At 36.6% G+C, this 14,639-nt stretch overlaps 1 protein-coding gene across 5 annotated transcripts in view; it reads left to right on the top strand.

Moving 5' to 3' along the window:
- LOC115212292 overlaps positions 1 to 14,639 on the top strand; it is a 284,252-nt gene that overhangs the window by 110,246 nt on the left and 159,367 nt on the right. For all 5 annotated transcript variants that reach the window (XR_003881705.2, XM_029781135.2, XM_036503427.1 and 2 more), the window contains 4 exons: positions 1,864 to 2,029; positions 3,785 to 3,958; positions 11,209 to 11,382; positions 13,718 to 13,879. Coding sequence is in view for 4 of the 5 variants with exons in the window: in XM_029781135.2 (XP_029636995.1) it covers positions 1,864 to 2,029; positions 3,785 to 3,958; positions 11,209 to 11,382; positions 13,718 to 13,879 (676 nt within the window). In the remaining variant the exon portion in view is untranslated. The remainder of the gene's footprint in view (positions 1 to 1,863; positions 2,030 to 3,784; positions 3,959 to 11,208; positions 11,383 to 13,717; positions 13,880 to 14,639) is intronic.

Below are 14,639 nucleotides of genomic sequence, written 5' to 3' on the forward strand. Positions count from 1 at the left end.
AGGCTGGCTTTGGCTGATTAGAACATTAGGTGCAGGAGTGGCTGTGTGATAAGAAGCTTGCTTCCCAACCACATAATTCCAGGTTCAGTCTCACTGCATGGCACCTTAGGCAAGTGTCTTCTGCTATAGCCTCAGGCCAACTAAAGCATTGTGAGCGGATATGGCAGACAGAAACTGAAAGAAAAACAGAAACTGAAAGAAAGTCGGCGAGCTGGCAGAAACGTTAGTATGCTGGGCGAAATACTTAGTGGTATTTCGTCTGCCGTTATGTTCTGAGTTCAAATTCCGCTGAGGTCGACTTTGCCTTTCATCCTTTTGGGGTTGATTAGTACCAGTTATGCACTGGGGTTGACATAATCGACTTAATCCCTTTGTCTGTCCTTGTTTGCCCCCTCTGTGTGTAGCCCCTTGTGGGCAGTAAAGAAATAAGAAACTGAAAGAAGCCTGTCGTATGAATATATATATATATTAGTGTGTTTGTGTCTGTGTGTCACACCAACCATTGCTTGACAACCAATGTTGGTGTATTTACATCCCTGTAATTTAGCAGTTCGGCCTAAGAGACTAATAGAATAAGTACCAGGCTTACAAAGAATAAGTTCAGGGGTTGATTTCTTCAACAGTCACAGTCAAAATGACTGAAACAAGTAAAAGAATAAAAGAATGTAACATATTTGGACCAAATATGTCTGGTTTAAATGCTAGAGGGTTATCTTTCATTTTATATACTAGTGAGAACTGAGCATGTGAACACAACAGCAGCCCTTGCTGTTTCCATAAGGCCTGAAATTTTAAAGTAGGGGCTAGTTGATTACATCAACCCGTGCTTGACCAGTACTTGTTTCATTGACTCTGAAAGGAGAAAAGGCAAAGCTGACCTCAGCAGAATCTGAACTCAGGATGTGAAGATGGATGTAATTCCACTAAGCATTTTGTCTGGTGTGCTAACAGTTCCACCAACTCACCATTTAAATATTTTTTTTTTATATATATATATATTGATTATGATAAATAAGCATGGTTACTGACTCAAACTAATGATGGAGCATGTATGTGAAGATATGACTACCTGGAAATAATAGTCAAATCTGTTTTGATGTACTTGAAGTTCAAATCCTGTTGTTTGTCAAGAGAAAAACAAACAAGCTCTTTGGAGCCTGACAAAAACAGTAATAGGCTTAGGAAGTCCTCAAGGAACATATTTGAGTATATAAGACAATCACTCGCTATGCCAGCTCACAAGGGTACTTTAATTTTTGTGTACTCATAGAAACAATATGTGTGCAACTATGTTTATATGTATGTGTGTGTGTGTATATATATATATATATATATATGGAGGTGCAATGGTCCAGTGGTTAAGGCAGTGGACTCGTGGTCGGAGGATCGTGGTTTTGATTCCCAGACCGGGCGTTGTGTGTGTTTATTGAGCAAAAACACCTAAAGCTCCATAAAGCTCTGGCAGCGGGTGGTGGCGACCCCTGTTGTACTCTTTCACCCCAACTTTCTGTTTCTTGAGTAATGCTGCGATGGACTGGCATCTTGTCCAGCTGTTGGGAACACATACACCATAGAAATCAGGAAACCAGGCCCATGAGCCTGGCTAGGCTTGAAAAGGGCGCATAAAACATATATATATACATGTACAAATACACACATACATATGTATAAATAAGTGTGTATGTGTATATATATATATATATATATATATATATATATAAATATATATGTACATGTATGAATGTAAGTATATGTGTATGTGGGTATGCATACATGCTTTAGACAGTAGTTCTAAATTATAAATATATTGTATGTGTTCTGAGTTAATTAAAACAACTAAAACAACCTTCTTTATGTTAACAGGTCTACAATGGAACTATTTCTTTTGAAAACAAGTTGCACCAGGGTGAAGGTTTTACAGGAACTACAGTTCCTCCTATTCTAACCTCAAATTCTCAAAAATTCATCTTAACATTAAGGACAAGTGCCAACACTGCTGGTGTTGGTTTCAATGCTACATTTTATGGAGGTAATTATCATGTGGGAATACTTAATTTTATTTCTTTCATAAAAGTTAATTTATCTATTTTCTTTTAATTTTTAATTAGCTTACACAGCTGACACTTCCTATAGGCAACATGTTAATTTTTCTGTAATATACAGATATAGGTACAACACCACCTTTCTGAACACGATAGTCTGAAGCATTACAACTGCACTAATGAACCGGTACCTTGCATAGTACAGAATTAATAAATTTGTATCATTTATACTAATATACAGGCTCCTGTGTTTCATTTAATTATTTAAGTAAATTTTATAATTGCTTAATTCAGAATGTGAGCTACTATGGTTTGGAAAAAACAAAACAAGAAGCAGTATTTCAGAATAACTTTGAAACCAAAGGTTCTGAGAAATCTGTATTTTGTTTATTACTCTGTCAGTATATGAAGATCTAACAGCAAGGCTCCAAGTGATGTGGTTCTATGGAAACTGTAAGTAATCCAAAGAGAAGAAACAGAAGTTGAGAAAGACAGTTGCCATTAGGAACTGTCTTCATCACCTATGAGATGTTAGAAGCAATGACAGTAGGTCTGGAAATGGAAGGATCAGAAGCAATATCTCCTTTTCTTCTTAGGAATAAGAGATGTTGTCATGTGATTGGGTTAAATTGCCATAGTCAAACATAAATTGAAATTCCCAGTAGGAATGAGGTGAGAGAATTTGAGGTGCACATTTTCAGAAGCAGTCCCTTTTTGGGTTGGAAAGGTCATTAAAGTTTTCACAATGAGGAACTAAGTATATGTAGTAATAAGAGAGATAGAGCAGAGTAGAAGAATATGAAAAGACTGTTGTTGGTCATTTGTAAAGTATGGGATTGGAATTATAGCACAGAAAATTTTCGTGATTTTATCCTCAAGAGTATTAGGTGCGAAGCCATTTTTGTTAAAGAATGGGAGGTAGCAAAATTCTGCAAGATTGGTCGAAACTCTCTTTGCAAGATTCTCACCAGAAAAATAACTACTGTTAATTTTGTGAATATGAAATCTTCCTGACTGTGTTATGCAGGGTGACTGAAGGATTTTGAGAGAAATTTTGCAAAATGAAAACAGTACTGCTTTTGTACTCTAATGGGATAATGTGAACTGGGATCTCTCTTAAAATTCAGAGTGTCTATCAAGATTTTTTTTAAAGGGAAGGATTTATTAATTAGTCACTGGTTCCCCTTTGGTTCTCTGAGAATTAGACAATTAAAGTAGCTAAACCTCGATCTAAGGATTGACATTGATAAACAGTTTAGAAGTTGCTTGATACTGCCCTGAATATAGGACCAGGTAGTTCAATAGTCCAAAAGTGTGTTTGGTAATTTGAACTAAAAGATTCAGAATAGATCACATTAATTTGAATTCTAATGTTTTACTAAGGTATGTTTTATCAAAATATATATTGCTAGAATATGGATATTCTTGATCATCACATGTTAAGGGTATCTCAACAAATTTTCTATAGAAAATCTATAGCGATAACCTTAACAGGGGATTTAATAGCACTGCTAACACAGTAGGACACAGTATCAACTTATAAAGCATTTCATATACTTTGTGATATATCATGGTGCATAACAAAATATGGTGTTCCTACAGGTAATTCCTGATCATGTTTTCTGTGAAGAGAAAAAAATGTGTCTACAAAGATTGAATTGCCTCCACCTGTAATATCAATCTTTTCAGCTGGAAATGATTACCTGGCACCCAGTAACAATACCATTGTTTTTTATTTTCAGATAGCTACTGTGGACCAGTTCCAGTTTTAGAGGGGGGACGTTGGATACATACCTCTGGATTTAATACTGGAAACAATGCTACATTTGAATGCTTTGAGAACTTTGAGGCAAAATCTGGAAATACGATCTATTGTGACAAGAATGGTAATTGGGAACCACAACCAGAATGTTCAGGTAAAAAGACCATTTCTTAGTTTCTTTAACTCCACCTCCACACATAGATTTATGTATGTACAGTTGCGGCCAAAATGTTCAGAACGGCATTGTTTTCGTCAGAAAAGTAGGTATAAGTTTTTATCAAAGTTGTTTTATATTCTATAATTTTCACAGACAATGAATACGATATTAATTGTTATTGTCTGAGATTTTGGTGTAATTTGAGAGGATAATACAAAAGTTATAGATGATTTAGTGATTTACTGCAAAACCCATGGCGGCCAAACTGATCAGAACGGTTGAAAAAATAACAAAATAATCAAAAATGACAGAGAATACTGGAATAATTTAATATTTAGTGTGAAGCCCTTTAGCTTCAATCACACTTTGACATCTTCGACTGCATGAGGAAATTAAATTTTCAATTTCTTGCTGGGTGATCTTATTCCATTCTTCCTGAAGGGCATTCCATAATTGCTAGGTTGTTTTAGGATTTCTGGCTTTTGAACATTCTCCTAGAGTATTCCACACATTTTCAATAGGATTAAGATCTGGGCTTTGAGCAGGCCAATCCCTAACAATAACCTTTTCAGCCTTGAGGAAGTTCATGACCACCTTAGCCTTGTGACATGGGGCATTGTCCTGCATGAATATGAGTGGTCGCTTAGTTGAATTTCTCAGCACAGGCAAGACATAATCTCTTTTACAAGTTGTTTATAAACTCCTGCATTTACTTTGCCATGTAATTGCACCAAAGGGCCCATACCATCTCCAGATATCATCTCCCAAACCATGACACTTCCTCCACCGAATTTAACACTAGTCTTAAGGCATTTAGGCGGCAATTTTTCACCTACTTTTCGACGAACGTACCTTTTCCCATCTGAGCCAAATAACATAAACTTAGATTCATCACTGAAATGCACCATTTGCCATTTTTCTTGAGACCACAACACATGTTCGATTGCAAAGGTAAGACGACACTTTTTATTCTTGGAGCTGATCAGTGGCTTCACTGCAGGTGCTCTTGCTTGTAGGTCATGTTCAACTAAGCGACGAGACACAGTTTTTTCGAGATAAGTTTTCTTCAGTACAATGCTCATCTCCTGAGAAACAGCAGCAGCAGTTTTAAATCTGTCCTTTTTAACCAACTTTACCATAGCACGATCTTCTCTCTTGGTTGTTTTTCTTGGCCTACCTGTAGACTTTCTTGCTTCACACAAACCACAATCATCGTAGACCTTAAGAATACTGTGAACAACACTTTTTGACTTGTTAACAATCTTTGCAATAGACCCAATACTTGAATTATCCTTCTTTGGAAGCTTAATAATCTGCTGACGAATTGGTAACGGAGTAAGTGGCATTATATTAACAAAGTACACTGCAGATATTCTTACTAATGTTTAGTAAATGAACCGTCACGTAAATAAATTCAAAACATTAGAGTTTGCCGGTTAAATATACTAAAACACAGAGTAAAAGCAACCATTCTGATCATTTTGGCTGCCATGGATTTTGCAGTAAATTACTAAATCATCCATAACTTTTGTATTATCCTCTCAAATTACACCAACATCTCAGACAATAACAAATAATATCGTATTTATTGTCTGTGAAAATTATAGAATATAAGTCAACTTTGATAAAAACTTATACCTACTTTTCTGACAAAAACAATGCCGCTCTGAACATTTTGGCCGCAAATGTATGTATGTATGTATGTATGTATGTATGTATGTATGTATGTATGTATGTATGTATGTATGCATGCATGCATGCATGCATGCATGCATACATACATATATACTTTAACAACAAATTATTGCCGTTCCTAGCATTGCTGCATATGCATGTAGCTGAGTATATGTATTTATATGTATGTTGTATTCTTTATTTTTTTACCGTCTCTCTCTGACTATTGCCACCACCTTCCACCAAACACTCTTCTTTCTTTCTCTTATTGCTCCCACTACCCTACCACGTTGCTCAGTATAGCACCTCTTCCTCCAACTGACAGCTTTCTTAAGTTTCCCAGATGTACACACGTATAAGTGTTTGGACATTATAGAATTTATAAATTTTTCCATCATATTTAAAACTTGTTTCTTAGATCTTAGATCAACTTGTAAGAATTGTTAGATTTGATTATGTGATTATGTGATAAGAATTGTTAGATTTGTAAGAATTGTTAGTTTTGATTATGTGATAAGAAGCTTACTTCATATCCACTGCATTGCACCTTGGGCAAGAGTCTTCTACTACAGCCTTGGGTTGACCAAAGTGAATTGGTAGACGAAAATTGGAAGAAGTCCATCATGTATATATACATATATGAGTTTGGTAAGAGAGACAGATAGAATAAGTACCAGGCTTAGCAAAAAAATTAAGTCCTGGGGGTGGGTCAATTCATTCAACTAAAAATTTCTCAAGGTGGTGCCCCAACATGGCTGCAGTCTAATGACTGAAACAAGTAAAAGATAAAAGATATTCCTGATTTTCTAGTCAAATAATTAATTACAGGAGTGACTATCAATAATAATCTTTTGCCTGTTCTGAATACCACATATGATGCACAGAGCATACTTTCTTGGTGTCCATGTATCATATGTGATACATACTCCCACTCTTTTCAACCACTGGAGTAACTTGGGACTTGTGAAAAGAAAGCTTTATATTACCCAAATCATGAAACTAGAGCTAACTAAAAGTCTGAAAACAAACATGGACATTTAGGACAATCTTGTGAAAATACTTTGGACATGCAAAAGGTTAAAGGCTATGAATTGTGAAATATTAGAACGGGTGCTATTTTGGTGAGCCACAAGCTGGCAGAATTGGTAGGACACTGGACAAAATGTGTCGTGACAGTTTATCCAGTGTGCTAGCAATAGTTCATATTGTTCTAAAGAGGTTTTGATAATTTTTGACCTTACAGGGAACAAAGAAATTAAAGTCTTAATTCTTGTTCCTACTTTAAAAAACTGTGATCAGCTCATTGAAGACTATTTTACTGTTAAATGGTGTAATGAACATTAATCATAATGGACGTTTTTTTTTTTGTTTTAAAGTTCACAAGATGCTTCTGTGCTACAATTCTAACTTGAGTAGAGATAACAAAAGTTAATTACAATAATGCTTCCTAATTGGGACACAAAGCCAGCAATTTTGAAAGGATTAGAGGTGGGGTTGTCAAAGCAATTGACCCTAGTGCTTGACTGCCACTTTATTTTATCGAGCCTGGAAAGAGGAAAAGTAATGTTGACCTCAATAGGACTTGATCTCAGAATATAAGGATCCAGAGCAAAATACCACAAAGCATTTTTATTAGATGTAACAACTCTGCCTTCTTTAATCAATAACTATTTAAAGTTTTGGCACAAAACCAGCAATTTTAGAAGCAGATGTAGGGGTAGGTGACACACTGACTCCAGTGCTTGGCTGTTACTTTATTTTATCGATCCAAAAAAGGATGGAAGGCAGAGCTGACCTTGGTGGGATTTGAACTCATAATGTAAAGCACCAACACTTTTGATTCCAACACACCTGAAATTTTTTCTGGTTTTTGATACAAACTTCCTGTTATAAAGTGATGTAAATTAAAATCTTCCAAAAAATTTTCATGTTAATTTATGTTTTATATACTAGCTTAATAATGATAAAGTAATTTCAATAAATATCTCATTTTTGGATTTGGTTTGCAAGATTCTTTATATGAGTTTGTGTGTTGAAGCATATTCTGTTGTGTCTGGGGAGAGTCATTTTCTTTTTGTGCCTTATAATGTAACACACTCACTGGTAAAATTTCCACTTATTTCTTATTTTTATTTTCCTAAAATTTTTGTTGCGTCTTGCAACCTTTTCAGTAGTCTTGACTATTGAAAAGGTTGCAATGTAACCGGTGAGTGTGTTACATTATAAGGCACAATTTTACCGGTGAGTGTGTTACATTATAAGGCACAAAAAGAAAATGACTCTTCCCAGACACAACAGAATTTTAATAAATATTTTTATTATTTTCAAATTAATTGAAATAAAAGAATATGGTAATGAAGAGAGTAAAATATGATGATAAAATGGTATAAAATTTGAACCTGCAATTTAAGGTGTCACTAATCATGACAGAAAACTGTAAAACACTTCCAAAGCTCTTACCATTCAATATTTTTTTCACTGAAACTTACAAACTCATTTAGGAAGGTTATATTAAAGAGAAGGCTGAATTAAAATAATAAAAATGTATTGCAAACCTGACTAGCATACCTTAAAATAATAGCACAGCAAACTTAGCTGACATACATCTGTCACCATTTGCAATAACTGACAAGCAGCAAACAGTTATCTGGGGTTCCAAGGTATATTCTGTTTACACTAGTTTGTCAATGTGCAGTTTCAGGAAATTGTAAACTAGCAGCAGATAATCGCCTTACTGAATGCTTGTGCTCTGTTTATGAACAAAGTCCACTATGATTGGTCAGTTTGTGTCAGTCTAGCCAATCACAGTAAGTGATGGAAATTACCAGTCTGTTTAAACATTTAAAGGCACACACATGCACGTCCCTCCATCACTGCTTCATAACTGGTTTTGATGTGTTTACGTTCACATAACTTAGCAGTTTGACAAAAGAGACCAATAGAATAAGTACTAGGCTTAAAAAGAATAAGTCTTGGGTTTGATTTCTTTGACTAAAATCTTCCAAGGCGATGCTCCAGCATGGATGCAGTCAAATGACTGAAACAGATATAAGAATAAAAGAATAAAATAAATATGTACTGGTTAGGATGCATTTCATTTGACTGAATATTCTGTAAGGTGTTGCTCCAGCATGGCTGTAGTCTAACAAGTGAAACAAGTAAAAGAGAAAAGATGGGGATAAAACCAAGCATTAAAAACATCAATTTAGATATGACTGGTTATTGGCTGTTGTGGTATTGGCAAGTAATGAAATTTGATGACGCTGAATGGTAAAAATAGGTTGCATGTTTACAGGGGAAGTAAATATGCATGGTTGCTCTTAAATACAAAGACACTCCTTGGTGAAGAATGTAACCCCCATCCCATTAGCATTCTTAACATCCAGGCCAGAAGGATGCCAAGAAGCAGACCAATCTGGAAAAGAAAAATTTGGAAGCTTAAGGACCCTTCATATGGTCAGAGATTTAGGGCTATCCTAATTGAGAAATTTGATGAGAGGGAGGAGGAGCTACAAACTTGTGACATAGAGGGCAACTGGGAAGTCCTGCAAATGCCACAGATTAAATCTGTGGCTGGTGCAAAGTCTCTTCCAGACCTAGGGTAATGTGGTGGTAGAACAATACTGTAGACAAAACCATTAGAGCAAAGAAACAGGCCTGGAAAGCCTGGAGGAGTGGGGGAAGCAGGGAAGTGTATCCGATAGCCAGAAGGGAAGCTAGGGGACAGGCATATCTAGCCAAGGGAGAAGCAGAAAAGAAGTTTGCCTATGTTCAGCATCGTAAGGACCAAAGAACTGAAGTATTTTGGATTGTGATGTCATAGGAGAGAAATGTGTCCACATGGATGATGGGGCACTTGCTTTTAACAAGTCTGCAAAGAAAGAGGCTTGGAGAAGCCATTATGAAAGATTGCTGAATGTGGAGAATGAATGAGAGGAGGAGAGTGTGCCAAATGTTGACCTTGTTGACAGACCAGCTACCTGAATCAACAGTACCTTGGTAGATAAAGTAATTAAGGGTATGAAGACCGGGAAAGCCCCCAGCTGAGATGCTTAAAATATCTGGCGGTATGGGCTATGGTCTAGTCACCCATATTGTAAATCAAGTGGTTCATGAAGGAGTCATACCCAATGACTGGTAGAGCAGCAACATCCTCAACTGCTACAAGGGGAAAGGTGATGCTTTAGATAGAAATAACTATAGGGGTATCAAATTGTTGGATCAGGTGATGAAAGTTGCAGAGAGAATCATAGCCAACTAATTAGAGAGTGAATTAGTCTAGATAAGATGCAGTTTGGTTTTGTGTCAGGTAGAAATACCACTGATACTATATTTCTGGTAAGGCAGCTGCAGGAGAAACACCTAGCCAAAGATAAACTTCTGTACTTGGCTTTTTGTTGACTTGGAGAAAGCTTTTGACAGAGTCCCCTGGTGGTCAATGTGGAAACTAGGGATAGATGAGTGGTTGGTGAGAGCTGTACAAGCCTTGTACAGAGACACTACCAGTAAACTGAGGGTGGGCAATGAGTGGAGAATTCGGGGTACAAGTAGGGGTTCACCAAGGATTGGTGCTTAGTTCTCTCTTGTTCATCATAGTCCTCCAGGCAATAACAGAGGAATTCAAGACAGGCTGCTCTTTTATGCTGATGACCTTGCTCTTATAGTCAAGTCACTACCTGAACTAGAGAACTTCCAGGTATGGAAGCAAGATCTAAGATCAAAGGGCCTTAGAGTTAACCTAGCAAAAACCAAAGTTTTAGTGAGTAGGAAGGCAGACAAATCACAAATCCCTTCAGGTAGATGGCTCTGCTCAATCTGTAGTAAATGTGTAGTTGAAGCTCCATAAGATGCACCGAGTGTAAGCTATATATATATATATTATATATATATATATATATATATATATATATTATATATATATATATATATATATACATATATATATATATATATTATATATATATATATATATATATATATATATATATATATATATATATATATATTTATTTATACAGTGGTAGACTGGGTCTAAAAATATTGGTTGCCAGAAGACTAGGGGGACCCACCCGCAACTAAAATGCAGTCATTTAATTTTTTTTGTTTTTGTTAAAAGTATTCTTTTCAAATGTCTACAAACACAGCCAGGCTGAAATAATTAATTAATTCTTCCAGGAGTGAATAAAAAATTCTCAAACTTGAGGGGATGGGCCCCTTAGATACTAACATGGGCCCCCATATATGGATTCTAATGGTGCAGGAGTCCACTTGCCATCAGACAAGCTGGCAAGTTGGTCAGTCCACCACTGTATATATATATATATATATATATGACAGGCTTCTTTCAGTTTCCGTCCTACCAAATCCACTCACAAGGCTTTGGTCAGCCTGAGGCTATAGTAGAAGACACATGCCTAAGGTGCCATGCAGTTGGGCTGAACCTGGAGCTATGTGGTTGGGAAGTAGCCTTCTTACCACACAGCCATGTCTGAGCCTATATATACATATCTTTGAAATATTCAAGTTGTCTTGTTATTGAAATATTAAAATCATGTTATTCTGTTGTATTTCAGTGAAAACTTGTCCTACTTTGCAACCTGTTCTTGGTGGTACATGGGAGAATATTCAGAACATAAATGGTTTGATGATATTTCATCTTACTTGTAAGACACCAAATTATCAAATCTCAGGTAGTCCAGATGTATTCTGCTGGAATGGAACTTGGTCAGGGAATCCAACTTGTTGTCGTAAGTACTGTTTGAAATACTCAGTTCATTCTATCAGACATTCAAACTGCTGAGCAGGTGTATTTTGTTAATTCCCACTAAGTACAATATCTTACACCTGGCCACATTATTTTACAGCCATTGATCATTACCAGTGTTGTCTCACTGGCATTTGTGTCGGTGGAACGTGAACAAAACATTCGAGCGAGGTCGTTGCCAGTGCCGCTGGACTGACTCCTGTGCAGGCGGCACATAAAAAACACCATTTGAGCTTGGCCATTGCCAGTGCTGCCAGACTGGCCCTCGTGCTGGTGGCATGTAAAAGCACCCACTATACTCTTGGAGTGGTTGGCGTTAGGAAGGGCATCCAGCTGTAGGAACTCTGCCAGATGAGATTGGAGGCTGGTGCAGCCATCTGGTTCACCAGCCCTCAGTCAAAATCGTCCAACCCATGCTAGCATGGAAAGCAGATGTTAAATGATGATGATGATGAAGCACGAAGTGCTCCTCACGAATGCACGTTTGTATGATGGTTGTGATCTGTAAACAGTTTTGTGTAGGAACCAGAAAGTGAAGTATGAACATGCAATGTGCATGTGCACACTGAATTCATAAAACAGAAGAGAAAAATAGATATGCAATATGCATGTCAAAATAAAATGGAAGAGAAGAATAAAACAAGTTGGTCTGCATACCACATCTGACACTACTATCATGCAGCTTTGGTGCAGTTTTCTTGTTTTTGAAAATGTCTTTGAAATATATTTCTGTTCTGTTTTATATCTTCATAGGCAAAGGAACAGTTGTGTGGTCAGAAGTATGCTTCCTAATCACAAGGTTCTTGATTCAATTCCACTGCATGACACTTTGGACAAGTATCTTTTACTGTAGCCCTGGGCTGACCAAAACCCTGTGAGTGGATTTGGAAGAAAGAAAGAAGACCTGTCCTTCACAGCAGAAGTATTAGTACTGCTCCCCCTGCTAAAGATGATTGGCCTGCAAGAGGCCTATGCTGTTGCTGAATGAAAAGCATTTGTGTTGGTACCATGTGAATAGTGCCCATCTCAGTGTCATGTAAAAGAGCCTGTGCCATATTGTCCTTCTGAGAGGTGGGGTGTTAATAAAATATGTCCCAGTCAAGTACTTGGATTGTTATCCTGTTTTGAGAACTTTTTGTTTTATTATTCCTCATGGCTCATCACTGCTGATGCTGACAATGATGAAGAATAAAGTGAAGATATAAGTTTCAAGTTTTGGCACAAAGTCAGCCCACCTCTACCACTACTAATGACAAGCTGGTCTCTAAATGAGATCAGCATTTCAAATTTTGGTAAAAATTTTTCAAATTTTAAGAAATGTGGTGTAAAACTAGCTCAGTGGAGCAGGGATGCTACTTCCTGAGACCCCTTTTGGAGAGTCCCCCTATCTAAGATGGTTATATCAATCTCAATGCTCAACTTGTACTTATCTTATCAACCCCAAAAGGAGGAAAAGGCAAAGTCAACCTCAGTGGAATTTGAAATCAGAATGTAAAAACAGGCAAGATGCTGCTAAACATTTTGCCTAGTGTGCTAACAATTCTGCCAGCTTGCTGCCCTAATCATATTAATTAATAAGTAGATGATTTTTAATAGAGACATAAGAATATAAATTTTGTAGATTAAATCAACTACTGGTGCTGCATTTTATCTATCCCAGAATGATGAAAGGCAAAGTTGACCTTAGTAGGACAGAAATTTAGAAGATAGACAATAAATACCACAAGGCATTTTATTCAACTCTTTAATGATGCTGCCAACTGATGATGATGATGATGATGATAATCCTCTCTATTAGAGGCACAAGGCCTGAAATTTTGGAGGGACTAGTCAATTACATTGACCCCAGTGCTTTCACTGGTACTTAATTTATTGACCCCAAAAGGATGAAAGGCAAAGTCGACCTTGGGGGAATTTGAATTCAGGACATGAAGATGGGGGAAATACTGATAAGCATTTTCCTCGGTATATTAATGATTCTGCCATTTCACCAATAATTCTTTATCCTTTCTTATTTTGGCACAAGGCCAGTAATTTTTGAAGTTTTGGGTAAGTTGATTACATTGACTCAGGTGCTCAACTAGGACTTATTTTTATCAACTCTGAAAGGAAGGAAGGCAAGGTTGACCTGGGCAGAGTTTCAACTTGAAATGTAAAGACAGAAAAAATGGTACTAAGCATTTTGCCCCACATGCTATCGATTCTGCCAGCTTGCAGAATGAAGGTATTGATGATGACAACAATGTTTATGATGATAGTAATGATGATGGTGAGAATAATGATGATTAATATTTTTTTTTTATTGTTTTCTCTTTCAGGGCAGAAATGCAATTTGAAGATGTTTGCTAATGTCATTGACAGGACTAGCATCACTGGTTACATGAAAGGGGACAGTGTGAATATTACATGTGCACAAGGCTATAAATTAGTGGGTAAAAACCCTTTCCTTTGTGGAGTTGATCCTATACCTTCCTGTCAACGTAAGTTATTTCTGATACAATTAACAATTCATTGCTTGAGCAAGTTTCTTCATATTTCATTTCTTTTGTTGTATCACATCTGTCAGTTTGATATTAACTTTTTTGTTTGTGGAGAAATATTTCTTTTCATGATATCACCTGTGCTTGTGCCACATAAAAAGCACTTAGTCCACTCTACTGGGTGGTTGGTGTTAGGAAGGGTATCTATTTGTAAAAGCCCTGCCAAAACAGACACAGAAGTTTGGTGCTCCTGCCTGACCAGCTCCTGTTAAACTGCCCAACCTATGCCAGCATGGAAGGCAGATATTAAATGATGATGATGATGAGTGTGAAACCTGCAACATTCAACTGACTTTCAAGGCATGATGATACTGTTTTCTAATCTTTCTTTGCTATCATATACTCACGATTACCTTCTCCAACACACAGGATGTGTCAGGCAACATCTACTTGTTTCAGTCATTAGATTGTGGCTATGCTAGGGCACCACACACACACACATGTATGTATGTATGTATGTATGTGTGTGTGTATGTATGTATGTATGTATGTATGTATGTATGTATGTATGTATGTATGTATGTATGTATGCATGCATGTATGTATGTATGTATGTATGTATGTATGTATATGTATGTATGTATGTATGTATGTATATATATTCATATACATACATACAAGTATGTATGTATATGTATATATATAGTTGATTAAATATGTCCTTGGGAAACAAGGTGTACTGAATGTCAATTAAGTGCTT

The sequence above is a fragment of the Octopus sinensis genome, linkage group LG5 (genome assembly GCF_006345805.1).
Source record: "Octopus sinensis linkage group LG5, ASM634580v1, whole genome shotgun sequence".
NCBI lineage: Eukaryota > Metazoa > Mollusca > Cephalopoda > Octopoda > Octopodidae > Octopus > Octopus sinensis.